Here is a 20,412-nt window from a genome sequence, read left to right on the forward strand (position 1 = left end):
GGAGCGAGCCTGTGCCAGCCGGGGAAGGGAAATTCTGCTGGGGCTTTTGTTTCTCTCTAGCACTGACATTTTAGCTCTTTAAAAGAGTACATTTATTTTATTCTTGGCAAGGGTGTGTGTACACACGTCAGTGATCAGACAAATGGGAGCAGCCCAGTGTTAGAGCTGTGCTGAAGCCAAGTGGGTCTCCTGCTCTCCCCTCCCTGTGGCTCCTGGAGAAGAGGAGCTGCGCTGGGGCTCAAAACGCAGGTCGTTGTGGATGAAGCAGGGCTGTCATGTAGAGAGCCTTTAAAATGTGTTTTGGGATACTGTGTGCAAGGTGCAGTTGGATGTTCCCAGGCTGGCAGTCCGGGGTGTCACCTATTACCCCAAGAACAGCCCAAAAGCCAAGTCCCCCAAAAGAGCTTCATAGCTGGTTTATAGTGCCGCCTGCTCCAGTCAAGCCTAAGGCTGAGGTGTTGCCCAGCACAACCTCCCGAGTACGGCCTGTAGGCACAAAGTCTGTGTTTTGTTTGCATTTGGAGTGGTGGGAGCTGAGCTCCCTAATCTGTCTCTCTCCAGCAGCCGTGTCGTATCACGATCCTTTTAGATATGGAGGATTTTTCTCCCCAGGCTGCCTGCGAGCAGCAGGATTTGCGAAGTGCCAGCTCGTTTATTTGGAGCTTGGATCCCACTAAGCTCTCCCTGGTTTTCGTGGTGCCTCAAGCAGCCAACTAACTGTGTTTCTTTCTTTCAGCTCTTCCACGTGGCATATGTCCTGATCAAATTTGCCAATTCCCCTCGTCCTGACCTCTGGGTGTTGGAGAGATCTACTGACTTCGGCCTTACCTATGAGCCCTGGCAGTATTTTGCCTGTAAGTATGGCAGCGTTACAAGAGAGTTGCAGCTTAGTGCCAGGTAGCGAGGCCACAGCAAAGATGGCTCTTCGTGCAAGTACGAGGCTGGCTTTGGAGTTGTTTCTGTGTCATTGCTGCGATGTGGTACATGCCCTCTGTCCTCTGTTTCTTCTGCCCAATAAGGCTGCAAGAGTTGAAGCTTAGATCAGAGCAGCTGGGTGGAGTTGTGGTGCTCCTCAGGGCAGAAGAACTTTTTTGCTTTCTGGGACTAAATGTATTTTTTAAAGTATTGTCATTGATGCCCACCCAAATCTGCGTGGATGCTAAAGTTGGCACCAGTGCCAATAGTTGGGCATTGTTGATCTAGGTTTGGAACATGAGATTTCTTATTGTTGCCTCTCTGCCCTCCTCTTCTGTCTGTCTGTCCTGTACCATATCCAAACTGGCGTATTTCAGCTCCTCCAGAAGCAAACCAGCGGCTCGCTTCCAAGTGGCTGCTGTAGCAGAAAAGTCTGGAGGCAGAAAAGAGTCCCCTTGCGCTTTTTAGTACCGAGATTGGATACAGCCTGTGCAGGGCAGGGAACCGCCGTCCTGCCGCTGCAAGGTGGGATCAGAGACAGCTAGCTGGAAAGCGTGGCTGCAGAGATCCAGTCTGTGTATTTGAAGTCCTTTCTCCCCAATTCTCTGGTTAAAGCCTGATCCCTTTAGAAACAGCTGGTTCTACAGATCTCTTCTCCCAAAGGGTCTATGGTATAGCTAGGTGCTGAGGAACTTTAAACCACCGGCCCCTCCCAGAAGCAGCAGCAGTAATTGGGAGAAGATGTGCGTTAAGATCTATAGCCAGAGCTTAAAACCTGGCAAGGAGCACTCAGAGGCTTTGCCCTGGGCTGCCCCTAAAGGCTCATATTTCTGGCTTACCTGTCAGCCCGTGCTTTAGCTTTGCTAGCCTTTTCTTGGGCAGGAAAGAGCTGCAGCCATTGTACCTGCTGTGTTTCCATAGTGTGGTATCTCCTCTCCAGTGCGGACATTTTTCTTCTCTGCTGTGTGCTAGTGGGGAATTACCGCTGTCAAATTGCCTGCTTTGCTTTTTTCTATCTTCTCTGAGATTCCCTTCCAGCTCTGAAGCCTCTCTTGGGGCCTGTCACAGTCACATTATTGCTTGTTCTGGGGCTGAGCTGGGGGCTCTTGCCCCACTTGCTTGTTCCTGCGAGTAGCGGCAATGCTGCAATGTCTGGAGTTGTCTTCCCTCATGCAACACCAGGCCTTGCCTAAGCCACCCCTCCCGAGAAGCGACACACAGTGACACAGCCCAGTGGAAAATTCCCATGGAAATAAAGAAGCGGCTTCTCCAAAATCTGCCAGATTTGCTAGCACAAGAAGTCCTTTGCAGAGGTTTATTTTTGGCACGGGGAATTCTGTAGGTGGTCAGTTCAACAAGAGGGATAAAAGCAGGCAGCAGAAATGTAAGCGTTCTCCAGAGACACCAGCGAGCCTTGCCATGGGTGACGCCGTCGCCGCTGGCTCAGCACTGCCCCTGGAGCCCTGCTCGTCGTGGGAGGTGTTTGGTTCCCTGGGCTGCCCCGTGCCCCCCGGCCTGGCTGCTGAAGTGCTTTTGGGCTTTGCTTTGTGGGAGGAGGGAAGAAATGACTGTCCTGGAAAGCATCTGTCGGTGCAGCTGATGGGCTCGCTCGGCGAGAGGGGCTGGAGAGACCGTGGCAATGCAAATCCTCCATGCGTCGCGGGCGGGGAGGCACCACGCTTTCCTCGACCACCAAAGGAGAAGTGAGAGCACTGGGGAGAGATTTATGGTAGTGTTTATCCACATGAAGGGTTCCCCACACAGCGTTTCAAATAGGGACAGGGCATGAAAGATTCCTGGTCCTGGCTTTCCTGTCCAGACCTGCAGAGTCTTGCCTGCCCCAGCTCAGCATGTTGTGTAGGAGTAGCCCGTTTCGTCTCACTTTTCTGGGCATTGCCGTTGTGGAGGAGAAGGCAGCCATAGCCAGAGCGCAAGGCTCTGTCCTTTTCTCCACTGAGGGTAGGCTTCCCTAGTTTGCTGTTTCCTTAAAGCATTGCTGTGGTTTAGGGCTGATAGGTTACTCTATCTTAGCTCAGAGACAGAGTGCCCGGCTTCTGGCTGACACGGTTGTGTAGATTTGCAATAACTGGAGAAGTTTTTCTATTTTCCTGAGTAGCTGCTCTTACTGAGCATACTGTTTCCATGCCCAGCCATGACAGTGCCCTGGAAATCAATTATCTCGAGCCAGTGGTGACAGGCTCCTCGCCTGGGGCTTCAGAATAAACTGCCTTTAAAAAAAGCACCTGGTGAAGCAAAGCTGGGCGGCCAGAGACCTGATGTTAAATATTTCCACACCATCTTCCTGTGGATGCAACTGAGCTCCTGCTGTTGCCAAAACAGTGTTTCATGGCGCCAGGCCATGTTGGTGGAGATGACATGTGTGTGGGTGCAAGCCAGAGGTGAAGGCAGGGGAGGCAGAAGCTCTCTGTGCTCCCCCCTTCCTGATCCTCCTGCCTGGCTTAGCCTACCAATGCAGCGCCTGGAGCGAGGGGCATGCCTCCTGGAGGCACATTGCAACATAGTTTTGAGGATTATTCCCGTGAATTAGGCTAACTTTTGCTCACCAGCTCCCTGTGTGAGCTGAGCAGCGCTAGCAGGAGCAGGAGGTTGTGTTGGCTGTCCTTTCCTCCCTCTTCTCCCCATGGAAACACCCTCAGGAGTGCTGCATCGACATGTGCTTTGGCACGCACTGCTGAGAGCTCCTGGAGCGGGTGGAATGGGAGTGGGAAGGAGCAGCAGCCTTTGTCCCAGGCTCTTCCCCGGGGCAACAGACCCAGAGAGTGGCCTGAGAGTGGCACTGTGTAGGGTTTTGCACAGGTAGGTGTGGGTGCTCATCACCCTACACAATCAGCTCCTGAACTGCCCCAGCACGTTCACTGTGTTGTGGTTGGCTCTGCTGGCACAGGGATGTCAGACATCCTGAGAACGAGGGAGCTGGACTTGCAGGAGCAGCTGTGCAGGGAAGCCAGGATGCTCCTACAGCTGCAAGGAGACTCTTGGCATGCAGTGTCCGCAAAGCAGGTTGCAGGGCCAGCAGTGTGACTGCCTGCCTGTGCCTGTCCCCTGGCTTTAGCCAGCCTTGCATTGCCACTTAGTGGCAGGATTGCTGTCCCCAAGGGGTGGTTCTGGGTGGCCTGGTCATTTCTGCTTTGTAGTGTTGGTTTAAGAGTGATTGCAGAGTTCAGAGGAAGGTGGGAGAAGGAGATGTCCTGCAGTTGCTCTGCTTCCCCCAAACACCGCAAGCTCCCTCCCCACACCTGCATGTCCGCCCTGCCTGATGGGAGATGGTGCAATGGTGGCTGTGGCTTGTGGTTCTGTGCTGGCTCACTCTTCGGGAATTACCCAAGAAGTTAAGGAGCCACGTGAACGTGATAGTACAAGCTCCTATATCAGGAGTAGAGCTCTAGCAGCAAACAGTCCTCCTTCAGTTCAGCAGAAGCAGCATAGCAAATCCAGTGCCAGCAAGGCAACAAATTCAGACCAGGGTTAGAGCTCAAGCTGGTTAAATTGTAAGCTTTAATGGCAAAATTAAGGGGTGTGTTTCCTTGCAGGTGGCCACAGTAGGTACAATGGCCATCTTCACTTTCCTCATTTACTGCAGTGAGGTGATTTGGGGGATTTTCTGACCTTGCCTATTACTCTCATAGTGACTTCCTCCCTTAGTGGAGTACATGTATGTTAGCAATGACAGAGTTAATGATACAAAGCAATCTGTGTGCAGATTAGAGACCCTTCTTTCCTCTTGGTCAGTGTGGGAAAATCAATACAGGGCCCTGAATTATTCCTTTTCTCTTTACTGCACTCATCTTTGGTTGGTGAACAGCTTCCAAGAGGGACTGCATTGAGAAGTTTGGACTGCAAACCGTGGATCGTATCACCAAGGATGACCATGCTATCTGCACTACTGAATACTCCCGGATCGTGCCTTTAGAAAATGGGGAGGTGAGCAGTGGTGTGTTTTCATCCCCTGGAGTTTCCAGGGTTTCTCAGTAACTGTAGGTACTCTAATTAATTGGTTCCCTCTTGACTTTTGGGTGACACTTAAACTACTTAGTTAAACTCAATGAGACTGGCAGGGAACTGATTCAGTCGTCTTGAAGGGAGATAAAGATTGGGTTCAGCTGAGGGAGAGATTCATTTCCTCCCATCTCAGAGGCTTACCCGGATTTGTTTTTTCTCCTTGCATTCACAGATTGTTGTCTCTCTGGTAAATGGGCGCCCAGGAGCCATGAACTTCTCCTACTCTCCTCTCCTGCGGAATTTCACAAAAGCCACCAACATCAGACTGCGCTTCCTGCAGACAAACACTCTGCTTGGGCACCTGATGGGCAAAGCTTTAAGGGACCCTACAGTGACGAGGAGGGTAAGACAGGCCTTGATACCTCTTGCTAATGAGATGGAAGTGTTTGAGAGCTGTGCGTGCCGCCTCTGGGGAGGAGACATCCATGGATGTTGCCTGTGGAGGTTTTCTCTCTCTGTACTCCCCAAGCTGAAGGCGTTTGCAGCAGATGCCACTGCTGCCATGGCTGGAGCTGGAGGGTGCTTGGGAAGAGCTGTGCTCAGCACCAACAATGGGAAACTGGGAAACACCTCCTGTGTTGCCTGTGGCTTTCTGGCTGTGCTGGGAGACGCGACTTGTAACTAATGGGCTGTTAGTGATGGCGGGTCTGACCACACAGAGGCATTGCAGCTTACGAGGTCAAGCTTGTCAGCTGAAAGGGAAATGTCCTGGCACATCATTTTACTAGATAAAGTCCTGCTGAATTCTGAGTAGGGTGGTTGTGAAGCTTATTCGTAAAGACATTAAGGGCCAAACTTTCTTGTGCTTTCCAGTACTACTACAGCATCAAAGATATCAGCATTGGAGGGCGCTGTGTCTGCCATGGCCATGCAGACGTCTGTGATGCTAAAGACCCTAATGACCCTTACAGGTATGTTTTTCAAAGTCCCAGTTCTGTGTGAAGGCATTTGAATTGTTACACTGAGAATGAAAGATGCCAGTGTGAGTTGTGTTCTGTCCCAAGCTCGTAACTGTGCCAGCACTGTTGTTTGCCTTGAGAATGAACCAGAAACTGGTCCTGCCAAAGTAGCAAAAATTACATGTTTTGTCAGGCTATTTTTCAGCCAGATCAGCTCCCTGATCTGGTTTACCTGTCCACAACTTTGCCATCCCCATGGGAGCAGAGTGCTGGAATGGGAGGATAGGTATGCAAAGCTGATACCGTTGTTGAACATGGAGTTTTCTCATCAAAGCCCAGGGCTGGTTTCTGAACTTGTTCAGAGAAGTCTTTTGCTTCCCAGGTAGCTTCTTACAAATCGGGGCAGTGCTCTTCTAAGTAGATGGTCTTCCAAGAAACCAGACTTTATTGTCCGGTTCTACTCATAAGAACCATAGATTAGTGATGTACGTAGCTAAACAACTACTCTTTGCAAAAGAACAAGAGCATGCAAAGCAGTTACATTTTGGCTCTTGGGACCCTTCCCATCTGCCTTGGCAACTTGAAATGCCAAAGAGCTGCTTCAAACCATGAAAGTGTTGCTTCTTAGCCATCTGTTTGCAGCCTGAATGTTGCCTTTATGAAAGGGATAGGTAGATTCAGCTGGACGAGGGAAGCTTATATTTCTTTCTCATCAGGATCATGTAGAGCTTTTGGATCTTCTAAAATAAAATTCCAGTGAGTCCCAGCCAAGGTTAAAAGCTGCTAAATTTTAAAACAAAGATGTATTGAAAAGCAAGTCTGCATCAGTGTGCCTAACTCGCTGAAAGGGAAATTCATAAATATTTGAATGTACCGTTCCTTGGTTTTGTTGTAGGCTTTGGTGTTGCTTGATGCACAGTACACCCATGTAGCAGGGCAAAAAGGCTTCATGGTGCAAAGTGATTCTTTAACACAGAAATGCCTTGACATTTCTTTGGTATATCAATGGCTTGGGATTGGGAAAGGGAGGGAAAATTGAGGGAGGAGAGATGTGTTGGGATCCTTGTTCAATGGCACTTCTGCTGACAACTGTCTCTGCCTCCCAGAATTCCCCTCCTCCATGCTCTTTTGAATGCATTTGGCATCTTTGCTCTTGGCCCCAGACTGTGCTCTAACATTGCAGCACATGTTCATAAGCAGCTGTTGCATTTCACCCAGAGCAGATCGCGCTTGCCTGGAGGAGGAAACATTTCCTACTTGGGTGCTTTGTACAGTCAGCGCATAACATCTGTAAAACCCTTTGGGATATGTCAGGACAAAGATGCTGGTAAATAGAAGAACTTCTCATGGCACTGCTGTACCCAGTTAGTAATCCCAGGAGCATGTAGAAGTCAGAAGAAATATGATGCTTTCAGTTGAGAAAATGAGTAATTGGTGAAACGCTGCCATTCTCCAAGGCTCCAGCAGCAGCTGTGTCCAGCCTTCCTGCTGAAGTGGGCACTGCTGGGCAGCCATCCCACTCCTCCTGCCCTGACGTAGCACAGAGCCAGCACGGTGATACCTGCCATAACACTGCATGACAAGAGGCGTTGCAGAGGCAGGTGGGGCTCAGACACGCTGTCCCTTTGTGTCATGGGCCCCAGCTGCCAGAAACATGTAATTCCTTCAGAAATATGTGCCACCTGTCTGAGTAGGAGGTGTGGTGTGTCCCTCTGCACAAGTCTTGCCTTTTCAGATGCTGATGTGACAGCAACAGGGCAAGGAAATGCAAATAAAGGGAGACAAGGAATGTGAATTGGCCCAGCCCCATTAAAAATCCCAGTTATGTTTCAGCCTGTCTTGGGAGGTCTCTGCTTCTCATTTTAACTTCTGTCTTCGGCACATGCCTGTGTTTCTTGTGCCTGTTGCCCAGAAAGGCAGGATGAGCACTTTGATAGAGGTGAAGTGAGAGAAATCTTGGCAAAGACTTCAGGACGTGATGGAGCATGTCCATGAGCTGACTTCCTGGCCATAAATGATCATGTTTATCCAGCTTTGGAAAGTTTCAATGAAGTGCCAAGTTATAGAGGCTGCACATCCAGCTGTGTTAAGTTGGTAGCACATCTGGTCCCCGTGTGAGTGTGTCTGTGCAAAGGCCTGCAGTGTGTGAGCAGATGCAGCCTCCTCAAGGGTCCTTTGCACTTTTCACAACTGTCTGTCTATGCCCCAAGGTCAAATGGGCTGAATTAAGCAGAGGAAAGGAAAGTTCTTCTGGTTAAAGGTGAACACCAGCAGGATCAGGCACAAACCTTTCTCCTGGCAAACCCCATGAGCAATGAGATAAGCATCAGCGGGCACCTGGCACGTCACAGATGGAGAGTACAGACAGGAATCGTGTGTTAACATGCAACTGCTGTTGATGTGAGCTCAGGAGAACCCTGCAAGTGCTCTGCAGCAGTCTGAGAATAACAACTGTTTCCATGGGTTCACTGCCCCATCACGGATGCCACAAGCGAAAGAGGAGACAACCGGGGAGAGTCCAGCTGCTGCCTCTGTGCCTGATGCTGAAGATAACCAGCAAAACAACAGCAACCTGGCTGGCCAGCAGCCACTGAAGAGATCCTCTGCAGAAGGAGATCAAGGATGCTTCCCCACTGCTGGATCCTGAGGGCTAGCTTGCTCTTTCTCATTTTGGAAGTGAAAGCACCATATGTGCTAGTAGATTTGTGCCATCTGTGAGTTCCTTTTGCAGGTGGTTTTCCTTCAGTACAATGAGAAGCAGTTAGAGGAAGGGGCTTTTTTTCTTGATTGTGTGACTCAAGATGTTCAGGCCAAATCCAGATGCTGTAGCGTTTGTGTGCCGCTCTCAGCTCTGACACAGCTGCTTGCTGGAAACTGTTTATAGTCTCTGTTACTGACCATCAATTCCAGTGGGAAGACTGTGGTTTTATTTTTTACTGCAGGACAACCAGGAAATATGTGCTATGTGAACACAGCCGCTCCCTCTTCTTCCTTGTATATATTCAATCAATGAAACATGTAAATATTGTAGCTTATGCACATCTGTCCATAATTCATTAGCAGCATGGACTCGGCACAAGGTGCAGTAAAGCTGCCGTGATAGATGAGCTCTCTGAGAGCTCGTTGCTAACTCTGGACAGCAGAGACTAAATAAATAGCTCCTTCTCCATCTGAAATGTGCATCTTTACTCATTGAGTGCTATCTTTTTGCATTCTGGGAACTGAACCAGTGCTTTTCAAACATCTCAAACATTAAAGAGCTGGGGTGCGTGGCTAGAGCCACGTCCTCCAACCAGGGAGATTAACACTGCTCAGCAGGTTTGTAAGTTCCCTCAGTCAGTGACCATCTTTCTCAACACATATGTATATGGACGTTAATCGTGATCTCCAACTGCTGCCATGGGAAAAAAAAAAAAAATTGTTTCCTTGGAAGTGCTGAGTGGTAGTCAGCCAGGTGAGAGATCTGCGGGTGGTTTCATTACAGTTGTATGGACAAGGTTTGCCTCTCACTGAGTCTTCCCCCTCGGGTCTGCAAAACAGGGGGACAGCGAAGTTCCGGGTGAATGTTTTGGGGCTCATTTCTGCCACTTACACTCCAGCCACCCTCTCAGGGACTCAGTTTTGTGCCTGGACTCCGCTGGCCACAGCCCAGCCTGTGAATGTCGGTAGGGATGGGGCATCACCAGTGCTCAAAGAGCTGACTGTGGCCAAGCATTGCATGGTGTCTGCAAGGGCAGGACTGCCAGCAGGCCAGGACCTGCTGCCTCTCAACCCCTCTGGCTGAAGCAAACATGCTGAGTGTGGATCCTGCCTGCATTCCCCCGAACTTTCAGATCATCCCATGTTTCATTAAAATGAGTTCACCTGTCCCATGCTGCTACCTCGGTCTGGCTATTCACTGTACATATACTTGCAGGTCCCACATCTTAAAAATACATGTAGGTAGAAACCGTGACACTCAGCTCACTGCAGCCATGGAAGGATGTGTATGCACTCCTGCATTTCACCCAGAATGACTGCTCCATTTGTTTCTAATGTTTTAAAAAATTACATTTATTTTTAAACACTGCTTTTGAATGGAAAAGCATCAGAGGAGGGAGAGATGGGAGTGGCAGACGGGCCCTGAGGGGAAATGAGTAATTGCACAGATAAAAGCTGGAACATGCTGTATTATCCATAAGTCTAATACAACAGAAAGCGTTTGTGTTGGATGGGAATTGCCTTCTGCTAAGTGGAAGTTTTGGAGATGATGTCACTGATGTTAATGAATCACCGTTGCGGTCGAGCAGGGACGAGATCCGTCAGTTGACCGTCGAGATTTCTTGCCTGGCGCCTCCGGAGCCGCCTGTTTACCCAGCACAGCCCTGCCTGTGCTGGCTGAGAAAAGCAGGAGGTGCATTTCACAGGGAGCGTGGGGCCAGCATCTGCTAAAAGACTTAATTCAAATTTCATGGCCTTCCTCTCTGCAAGCACAGATATACCTGGAGGAGTAGACGGGACCCGTGTGGCCCCAGCCCTCTCTGGCTCTGGGATATCATTTATTCCTTTCATGCTGTCCCTGCACAGTGATGGGGGCATCTTCATGTCCCCACACCATCCTACTTCCTCCCAAGTAATTTTCTTTAGCTCAGGTTTCTATCACTGCCATCTCCAACCATTTCACGTTTTGTCTGTAGAGCTGGCTAGGCAGTGGCACACTGATGTTTCTCTAATCCTTGTCTCCCTGTGAAGAAGAGAGGAGTGATGGTGAAGGAGAAGAAAGGGAGAGAATGGCACTGGAAGAGCAAAGTTTGGTATTTGGCTTAGAAAAAAATATCAGCAATTCAAAAGAAAATGCCTTAGAATCCTCTTTTCCAGAATACTTGGATTAACAAATATCACTCGTTTGTGTAACTGACTAGTGATAGTTATGCACAGCAGGGTTATGTGGTGGCCCCCCATCCCACACGTCATGCCATCGCCACAGGCTTGGCTGTACCTCGTTCGTCTCCCTTGCAGGCTGCAGTGTGACTGCCAGCACAACACCTGCGGCGGGTCCTGCGATCGCTGCTGCCCCGGCTTCAACCAGTTCCCGTGGAAGCCTGCCACTGCTGACAGCGCAAACGAATGCCAGCGTAAGTTGGAGTTGGGTTTTTCCTTCCTTTTCCAGCTCTTGCGCAAAGCACAGATTGACCATGCTTCACTAGCCCCTTGACATTGCAGTGCCTAGAAGCCATTCACTGAAATGGTGGGGTTTATGGCGTGTGGCACTGGGTGAAGTGGAGATCACTGGCACTGCAGAGAGGACAGATTGCACAGTGGTTAATTGTGCTCAGTCAAGGCTCGCACAGGGAGGCCCACCAGGTCTGTACAGGACTTTGATTCTGCTTATGTTCCGGTCGCTCCTCTGTGTCCAAGGGTTTGTGCAGGCAAGTCTCATTGCTCAATTCTGTCTCCAAGATGAATTACATTTGGATGTGTTTACATACAGGACATCTTTATTTGTCTAGAGAAACCTTTGGTAAATGCCGACAGTGGAATTTATGCTGCACTAGGAATGCAGAGCATGGAGCATAGCTACATCACATGATCTCTTATAAACGCAGGATGGCAAAGGACAGTTGGATTTTAATCCTGTGGGTTTGTAAAGAGCACCCTCACCGGGTGCTGAACTTTGCAGCTCACCTCTATCCTGGATGGGATAAAAGAGGCGAGAATGTTGCCCTCTAAACCAGACTACTTGGGGCCCCAGAGTTGGGTAATTTCTCTTTCTCGTCTATACATGCCTGCACATACTTCTGATTTTGTGCCTGCTGCGTTTTTCCAGCTGCAGACTAGACTTTAGAGTTGTTGCTTCTGTGCTTTTGAACTGCATGACTTCTGGGAGCTTGGGTGATCATGTCATCCCCCAGATGTATCCAGGCATCTTTCCTCATCGAAAAGTAACCTATCCAATGTCAAACCCACAAGGAGGGGTTCACATCGTGAGATCCAGCTTGTGGCTGAAGGACCTCCATAGACGGGTGGCTTAGCTAACGTCTCTATATTTTCAGCCTGTAATTGCAATGGCCATGCCTACGACTGCTACTACGACCCAGAGGTGGATCATCACAAAGCCAGCAAAAGTCACGAAGACAAGTTTGAAGGGGGAGGCGTTTGCATTGACTGTCAGGTAGGCCTGAAGAGCTCCCACGGAAAAGGCTGTTGCAGATTTTTGTGTTTTTTTCCACTGTCAGCCTGGAGTTCAGCCTTGCTGGCAGCTCCGCCAACCCCTTCACATCCTCTGTTATCTTAATTAGGTCTCTCCCTGGAAATTTAGTCTCTTTGCCATAGATTAAAGGAGTGTGCACCGGTAATGAAAACAGCACTGGGGTTCCTAGCTGTCCCCTGGGTAGTACCATTACCCTTCTGATGCTTTAGGGTTAGGTCTTCTGAGGAGCTGAGCATTAGGAGGGACAGGTTGGTACTGAGCACATAGGGAAGTCCCTGCCTAGTTTGCAGTGCACAGGTGCATCTCTGGATGCAACCTCTCTGACCACCAAAATGCCAATCTTCTTGGTCTCTGAAGTTCCCAATGAAAGTGAGAAAGTAGCTCTTCCACTCCCAAGGTAACTATGAGCTCGTTAATTCATGCAGTGGTATGAAACTTCTAGCTGTGCTTTCTTGCTGGGAGGAAACAGATTGCTCCCATTCTCCTAGCACAAACTGGTCAGAACATTTTACCACCTGAAGCAAGTGAAATGGGCTTGAGGTCAGATATGAACCTGAAGCTCAGACTGGGCTTACGGGAGGATACACAGTTTGCAGGAAATGCTTTGTTTTCAAATCGTTGTATGTGGAATTTTGAGCAGATTTAGGTCTTCTCTGTGCTGACACTTCTGAGTTACTCCCTCTGGACCCTGAAGCTGTTAGTAAATCCAGCAGATGAACATGAAACCTGAGGGCAGAGGAACTGATGCCCCTCTAACCCACTGTCTTTCAGCATCACACCACTGGCATTAACTGTGAGAGGTGCATCCCTGGATACTACCGGTCCCCTGACCACCCGATCGACTCTCCATACATTTGCTATCGTGAGTGTGATTTCCTCTGCAGGCTGTAGATGCCTGCTTGGACTTGATGACACTGGGGAGAGTGGTCTGAAGGATTGGGCTGAGAGATTTTTCTGGTGTAAGGAGTCCAGCACAATAAGAGAAGTGACTGTGTGGGCAGTTCCTGCTGCAGCGGGTGTTGCCCATGGAAATGTATGTGCGCATGCAGCCATCTGTACGTGCAGACAGTCTGCAGCATCCATGAAATCAGAAGTGGTGGCATGTTCTAAGGCTGGAATGAGCTAAAAATGTGTTGTTACCCCTGCTGTTGCCTGCAGGGCAGTCCAGTCTTAGCTATCATCTCTGTGTCCTTTCAGCTGGCACTTGCAGACCATTGCTCTCCATGTGCCAAGACAGGGATTTCTAGGCAGCACTGGGTTATATCTGTATTGCTGAGGAGCCCAGCTTGGTCTGGTAGCTGTGACACATTGGCTGTTCTGCACTCCACTACCACCTCTCCGGCGAAATTGGGGTCTCCCAGAGAAGCAAGTTGGGGCTGTGCTGCTTTACTTGGGACAAGTACAGTGGGAGCAGTTCCTCTTAGCCAGACAGACACCTTTTGAAGAGGCAAAATTGCACTTTTTATTTTTTGAGAAAATTTACAGCAGATGGCGGGGTCTCTTATAGAGGCTCTGTATCGCACTGACGCTGCTGTTGTGTTCATGGCTGGCCAAGGGTTTCAGTTGGTGACAGCCACTGCCGGCTCGTCCCTCTCTGCAGGCTGTAACTGTGAGTCTGACTTCACCGATGGCACCTGCGAGGACCTGACCGGCCGCTGTTACTGCAAGCCCAATTACACCGGGGAGCACTGTGATGCCTGTGCCGAGGGATACCTCAACTTCCCTCACTGCTACCGTAAGTGGGGGGTGCGGGGCTGTGAAGGGGCCAGGTCTGGGACCCTACAGGCTCAGTGGGTGCAGGAAGAGCCAACAGCTCCAGTTGGGGCTGCTCCCCGTGTGCCCTTCCCCTGTGCCACATGGCACTCCTGTCCCAGGAAGAGTTCCTGCAGGTGGGAACAAGCCCACGTTTATCTTCAGTGGAAGCTGGACCAGAACTGAGCTGGGCTGAACGTGGCTTTCTGGAGTCAATGGGAGTTTCCCATTTGGCTGGAGTCTCATCTCTCACTTTCGGTGAAAGACATCTTTCCAGAGCCCAGGTTAAAATGGTTGTAATGGATCTTTGTTTAGTGGCATGTCTGCACTTTGTTCCATGTTCCACGTTTTCATTTAGCCTGTTCAGCTTTGGGACTGTCAACCTATTGATATCCTGACAGGATTTCTTTGAGTGTGTGTGATGACCTATGCAATGTCTCTCTTTCTGCATAGCCGTTCCAGCTTTCGCTCACAACGATACTGGAGAACAAGTGCTCCCTGCGGGACAAATAATAAGTAAGCAGTGCAATTTTCCTTGCTGCTTGGGCAATCACCACGCTATTATTGCTCTTATATCTCACCACCCAATGCAAGATCAGGTCTTGAGCTTACTGGGCACATATGTTTTAAGAGACAGCCCTGACAGAGTGGTTCTGAGAGGAGGCAGCTGAGGGGTGGGGAAAGGAAGTTTTATGATCCCCTTTTTATTGACAGGGAAACTAGCCCAGAGTGACCATGTGATTGTGTGCATTTTTCTGGGGTCTAGGCCGTGTGGGTACATCCCTTCTGGCCTCCCTTTAAGGAGCTCCCCCCAAGACCACAGAAGGGCTGTGGCTGAGCTGGATTCTCCTAAATCTCGGCCTCTGGGTTTAGATACAGGCCTGTCCTTCTGCCACACCTGCATGCCCCGTGTTTTCCATGTGGTGGACAGCACAGCGTGTCCATGCCGATGGCCCCCTCTGCACGAAGCTGCGGGTAGCACTGCTGCGGGAGCCTGGGAAGCGTGCACAGGCGGCCGCTTGCTCCGTCTCGCTTTCTCTGTTGTTTTGGAAGCTCACCCGTGCCCTCATCCCTGCTCCCCTCCACCTCCCTCTTCTCTGATGGTCACTCTTCTCAGTTCATCTCCTCTCTTGTGCTTTTTTTTCATCTTTTTCCCACCAAGTCCTCCTCTGTCTCATGCTCCCCAGTGCGCTTCAGATAACCTTTTCCTTCCTTCTGATATTTTAAACTCTGTATCTTCCAGGCAGGTTTTTCTTTCCTGAGCTGGAATTTCTCACTTCCCTTCTCATTTCCCTGCCTCCCCCTCCCTCTGGTTCTTGGGTGATTTTTGCCTTTCCCTCTCCCAGCCTAGCACCCCACACTGCTGCCCTGGGCAGGGCTGGCCCAGGTTCCTCAGCGCTGCTGGCCCAGCACTGCCTGCTCTGGCAGTGGGTATGTCTCAGATGCAGCTGAGCATGGAGTGAACAGAGAGAAACCCCAAACCCCACCCTACTTAGCCAAAAGCTTTGGTTATTCCCACACAGCTCTTGGGCAGCACTGCACAAAATCAGCCCTGTCTGGGCTTGTGCAAGCAGCCTTTGCATTGCCTTGCTGCCCGTCCAGCACCTTGCACGTGGGCGTGAGGCTGAGGTCTCCCAACCACCCTGCGACCCCACGAGCCGGGTGTGCTGGTTGCCTGAGCAGAGTTTGGTTAAAACATTGGCATCTGGTGGGAAAGCTGCTAGGAGACAAATACTTTAGCTGTTTCTTCTCATGGCAACTCCTTCCTTGTCCTTATGGGACCTCTGCCCAGCAGCAAAGGTGAACTGACAGCCATGTGTGGTGGTGTTTATTGTGTGCCCCCACTCCAGACTGCGATTGCTACGCCGGTGGGACAGAAGGCAATGCCTGTCGCAAAGACCCTCGGGTGGGGATGTGCGTGTGCAAACCCAATTTCCAGGGAACACACTGTGACCAGTGCGCCCCAGGCCACTACGGACCCAGCTGCCAGCGTGAGTGACTCGGGGTTATGGCCCCAAGCTCGCCCTGCTTGCCTCCCTGCTGGGGGGGGAGCGTGCCTCTCCCCGTCCCCCACTTGAGCCGGGGAGGAGGAATTCCCCAGCCCCACTTCCAAGCAACAAATTCCCATGACTTTTGCTGGTATTTTCCACCCAGCTCTGACCCTCCAGCATCCTCCCAGCCTGCGGGGGGCTGTTGAGAAATTCCCTATGGATGTGAGCTATGGGCCAGGCATGCTTGCTGTCAGCTGTGTCCCCCATGGTTTCTCCAGCGACTGCATTTCTACCCCAGAGGAACAGGCACTCTGCTTCCTTTCCTGGGAAGGGGAAAGACAAAGCAGCTGTTTATTTACTAGTGCCCTTGTTGCTTTCCAGCCTGCCAGTGCTCCGGCCCCGGTCAGTACGATGGCACCTGTGACAGCGAGACAGGGCAGTGTCTGTGTCGAACGGGATTTGAAGGGCACTTGTGTAACCAGTGTGCTCCCAGCTACTTCAACTACCCTCTGTGCCAGCGTGCGTATCTGTCCTCCCATGGGCCTGGGTGGGCACGCACAAAGCCAGAGTCTTCTGGCAGGGTTTTGAAGGAGGACTGGGAAGTGGTTTTGTCAGTGTTTTGGAGGATATGTGGAAGGGGCAGAGATCGACAGTTTGGATTCTTAGAGAAGCACCTAAATGCCCATCTGAGAACCTCAGAAGAAAAAGAAACCAAACACATTGCCATGAGCTTTGCCCCATGCTCCCAGCACAGGGCAAACAGTTTCTTTCTGTTGCAGTATGTGGCTGCAGCGCGGTCGGGACGCTGCCGGGAGGCTGTGACTCCGTCGGGAGGTGTTTCTGCAAACCTGAGTTCGCTGGGCCGCAGTGCGAGCAGTGCAGTCCTGGGCACCACTCCTACCCCCACTGCTATGGTGAGGACATTAATGTTCAGTTCCTGCTGGTCTGTCACCTTCTGAAAAACATGCCTATTTTTGCAAGGCTTTGGTGTTTCTCAAAATCAAAACCCCTGTGGTTTGCACTGAATTTAGCAGTCTTGTTCTGGAGGTCATGGATCATGCCAAAGCCTGGAAGACAAAGCACTTTTTATCGGTCACACTTCCTCATCACAGCCCTGCTGTGACCTGGTGTCTCCGCTTATGCCTTTTTTTGTCTGTCTTTTTAGTGCATTATCCTACTAAACTACTGAGGAATGTTGAATGGGCTGTAAAAAACCCTCAGTGGCATTTTCCTGGTACAGCCATAACTGTAGCTGAAAATACTGCCTGTCTTTCGAGGGCAATAAGAAATTAATTTAGTTCTGATGGAAATAGTTAATTCCTGTGGGGCTGAATGACAATTCAGACCAGCAGCAGCTGGCCATGGGTCACACCTTTCATGAGACTATTAAGAGTCCTGCTCTTACAGCTTGCTCCTGCGATTCCCGGGGTGCAGTGGACAACAACTGCAGCCCAGCTGGCCAATGCCGATGCCACATGAATTTTGCAGGACACACCTGCAACCAGTGTGCCCTAGGCTTCTACGGGTACCCCAGCTGCACACGTGAGTAACCACCGCCAGATCTCAGGGGAGGGAAGGGAGTAGGTACGACTGCTGCCTTTGTAATGGTTTTCCTTTCCATAACCTGTCTCCCAGGTTTGCATATGAATATAGTTGGCTCTTGCAGCAGCAGTCAGTTTTCTTGTGCATAGTTCACCTGGCTATCTCGTCCAACAGGTGTGTTCTATAATGAGTAAACACCTTGAAGAAATGCTTCCCCAAAGGCTGTGCGGTTTGTCTCCCCCAGTTCATTCACTGGCACTAACAGCAGGAGCTTGGGTCTGCCTGCTTGGTTTGGAAGTAAAACCCAGTCTGGTCATACAGCCTCTAATCCAGTGACCTATTAAGAAACAGACCTACAGAGTATGACTTGGGGAGCAGCTGTGGTTCAGACTGTCTCTCCAAAAGCATTGTGTGCATTGCCGATGCACACAAAACATGCTGAATTGCATCTGCCTGTCCTCAGGCTTGAGTGCCTGCAGCGAGAGCAGGGCTCTGAGGAGTGTAAGCAAAGTCCCAAACCACATGTTCAGATTATACCCTGGTGCCATGAGGTGCTCGGATGTGGCTCACAGGACACATCCGGCCTCTTCAGGGCTTACTCCACCGTGGTTCATGCCAATGCGCAGGAGGAGCAACTGTACTGAAGCCAATAGGAGTATGGTTGTACGACAGGGTGAACAGTGAGAATCAGGATTTGGTGTTTCATGTCGGCCCCAAATTCAACGTGTCTGCTGGCACAGTCAGAGCTTTGCATACAGGTCCAGGGCAGTGCATTGCTCCTGGAGCAGAGCTGCAGGTGCCAGGGCTGAGCAATGCCTGTGGCCCCAGATACTCTGAGTAGCCCTCTGCAGCCCTGGGCAGAGTGTCCCCATCTCCCTCCCTGTCAGCAGTCTGAGTGGAAGCCAGATGTACTCTTATGTCTCCCAGCAAGAATTTACTGCTCATTAAAAAATAATCTGTGATACAATTTCCCTGAAGCAACAAAAGAGCATCATCACCCTCTTGCACCATACTAAATGTAGATGCCTGAGCCACGGCCAGCTGGCAGAGCACTGCTTGCAAATGCTGATGCCGGCAATATGCCTTTGAAGAGGCTGGAGGCATAGATGAAATGGTCTCACAGGAGTTCAGTAATCACTTTTTTTTTTATCCTGTCTCGTAAAGCAGTGTCCAAATTGCAGAGCTGTCGAGGAGTCACAGCAAGGACAGAAGAGGAGAACCTGATTTTATTCTTTTTTTATCTGTTGTTTTATGAGCAATATTTTGCTATTACCTAGTCTGGGGGTGTCTAAAACATACCCTTTGACAAGGATTTGAGGAGTGCTGGCTGGGTGAGGAGGGCATGGGCCGCTCCCTGGCAGCTTGCTGACCTTTCATTCGATAGGGCAGCATGATCTCTACGTGTGTCCGCAGGAGGCAGGTCACGCAGGAAGCCGCAGAGCCATTGCCCTGCCCTTGCCCTCGGCTGCTGGCAGTGCCATGACTCTGTTGCTGGCCTGCTGCCCGTGCACAATGTCCGCAAGGCAGACCCTGATGACCAAATGCTGCTCTTGGGTGTTTGGGTGCAAATGGGCTTTTGTAGGGTCTGATCTGTCACTAGTTGCGATCTTTTGGGGATGAGATCACATATTCCCCTTTTCCTTAACCAAAACTTCTCCCTGTCTTCCAAAATATACATAAATGTATATGAATAGGTGTGGTAAACATTGCAGCTTCTATTGTTTTTCTTAAAAGATGGGATTCTTTTTAACCAAAAGCAAAGAATGAATTGGTATGTTATTTATAACCCATGTTTCTGGCTGCTTCGATGGTGGTGAAGGTCAGGCAGGCAAAAGAGGTTGCTGGTGGGAAACCTTGAATGCAGGAGTCCCTGTGCCCTGCAGCTCCAGCAGTTGCTCTCCCCTCTTTCACAGCTTGCCAGTGCTCCCGGGAGGGCTCTCTGCACAGCACCTGCGACCAGGAGACAGGGCAGTGCAGCTGCCGGCCCAAAGTGACGGGACTGCGCTGCGATAGCTGCATGCCGGGCGCCTATGGATTTCCACAGTGTGAAGGTAGCCCTCTTCTCCTTCCTGATGCGGGGGGACTCTGGTGTCTTGGGACATAGCAGTGCGGTGCTGGTAGATCATAGAATAGTTTGGGTTGGAATGGGCTTATTATCCCCCAAGAGCTTTGCAGGGGAAGAAAGAACCCCCTTTAGGAACAGCTGAGGTGTGAGCTATCTCTTTATAAATTCCTCCTTGTACCTCTCTTTTCTAGTGGGCTCCTGTAACCCAGCAGGGTTGGTGACTGCAGATCCCTCGCTGTCCCCGGTGAGTATCAAATGAACCCACCAACCCCTGCAGGTCATTTTTGTGTGATCCCCTTTTACTCACTTCAGCCCAAGTCCTCCCTTAAGCACAGCCTGAAAACAATCATCACCCACACCAGAGTAGCAGACACCATGTTCAGCCACTGTGCCGCAAATTCTCACCTGTTCTTTTCTCCCTCTCCCTTTCCTCAGGGCTCCTGTGCGTGTCGGGCATATGTTGAAGGCCCATCTTGTGACAGATGCAAGCCCTTATACTGGAACCTGACTCCAGAGAACCCCTATGGCTGCATGAGTAAGGAAATGGCATTTGCATAGCCCCAGAAAGTCCCCTCCATGTTGTAATGGCACAAGACCCAAACCCAAGCCAGTGGGGACCATCACTGCTGGATAGAAGTGGTACCCTTCCTTCCTTCTTCACCCTGAAGTGACATGTCAATGCTGGAGTGGTCTGGGTAACCCCCACCTGAAGAGAGCAAAGAGCCTGGAGCTTTTTACTTGGGATGAAACACAGGGCTCGTGCAACGTAGTTGTGTCATTCTCAGCCCTCCCTGCAGACTTTGCACACTTCATTTTTCATGGCCAAATGCGCAGAAAAGGCAAATGTCTTTGGTAGTTGTGTTCTCAACAGTAACTGTACAAAATGAACAGGCAGCCCTTGTGCAGTGCTACCCTTTACTTGACCAGTTCCCAGCTCCTCTTATCCCAGCTGGTATCCTCTAGCGTGGTGGGTACTGTCCCCCATCAGGGAGCTTCTCAGGGCCTGATTGATCTTCTGGCTTTCTTGTTCATCTCCCA

At 50.4% G+C, this 20,412-nt stretch overlaps 1 protein-coding gene across 1 annotated transcript in view; it reads left to right on the forward strand.

Moving 5' to 3' along the window:
• LAMA5 (laminin subunit alpha 5) overlaps positions 1-20,412 on the forward strand; it is a gene marked incomplete at its 3' end in the record, with an annotated part of 94,922 nt that overhangs the window by 41,732 nt on the left and 32,778 nt on the right. Inside the window, exons 3-18 of the mRNA XM_082007028.1 lie at positions 737-854; positions 4,739-4,857; positions 5,108-5,278; positions 5,749-5,846; positions 10,833-10,948; positions 11,867-11,985; positions 12,796-12,886; positions 13,625-13,759; positions 14,230-14,292; positions 15,627-15,767; positions 16,149-16,286; positions 16,547-16,681; positions 17,175-17,309; positions 19,223-19,360; positions 19,566-19,618; positions 19,810-19,909. Coding sequence (XP_081863154.1) covers positions 737-854; positions 4,739-4,857; positions 5,108-5,278; positions 5,749-5,846; positions 10,833-10,948; positions 11,867-11,985; positions 12,796-12,886; positions 13,625-13,759; positions 14,230-14,292; positions 15,627-15,767; positions 16,149-16,286; positions 16,547-16,681; positions 17,175-17,309; positions 19,223-19,360; positions 19,566-19,618; positions 19,810-19,909 — 1,870 coding nt within the window. The remainder of the gene's footprint in view (positions 1-736; positions 855-4,738; positions 4,858-5,107; positions 5,279-5,748; positions 5,847-10,832; positions 10,949-11,866; positions 11,986-12,795; positions 12,887-13,624; positions 13,760-14,229; positions 14,293-15,626; positions 15,768-16,148; positions 16,287-16,546; positions 16,682-17,174; positions 17,310-19,222; positions 19,361-19,565; positions 19,619-19,809; positions 19,910-20,412) is intronic.

The sequence above is a fragment of the Phaethon aethereus genome, assembly GCF_964289735.1.
Source record: "Phaethon aethereus genome assembly, chromosome: 16".
In the NCBI taxonomy this organism is placed as follows: domain Eukaryota; kingdom Metazoa; phylum Chordata; class Aves; order Phaethontiformes; family Phaethontidae; genus Phaethon; species Phaethon aethereus.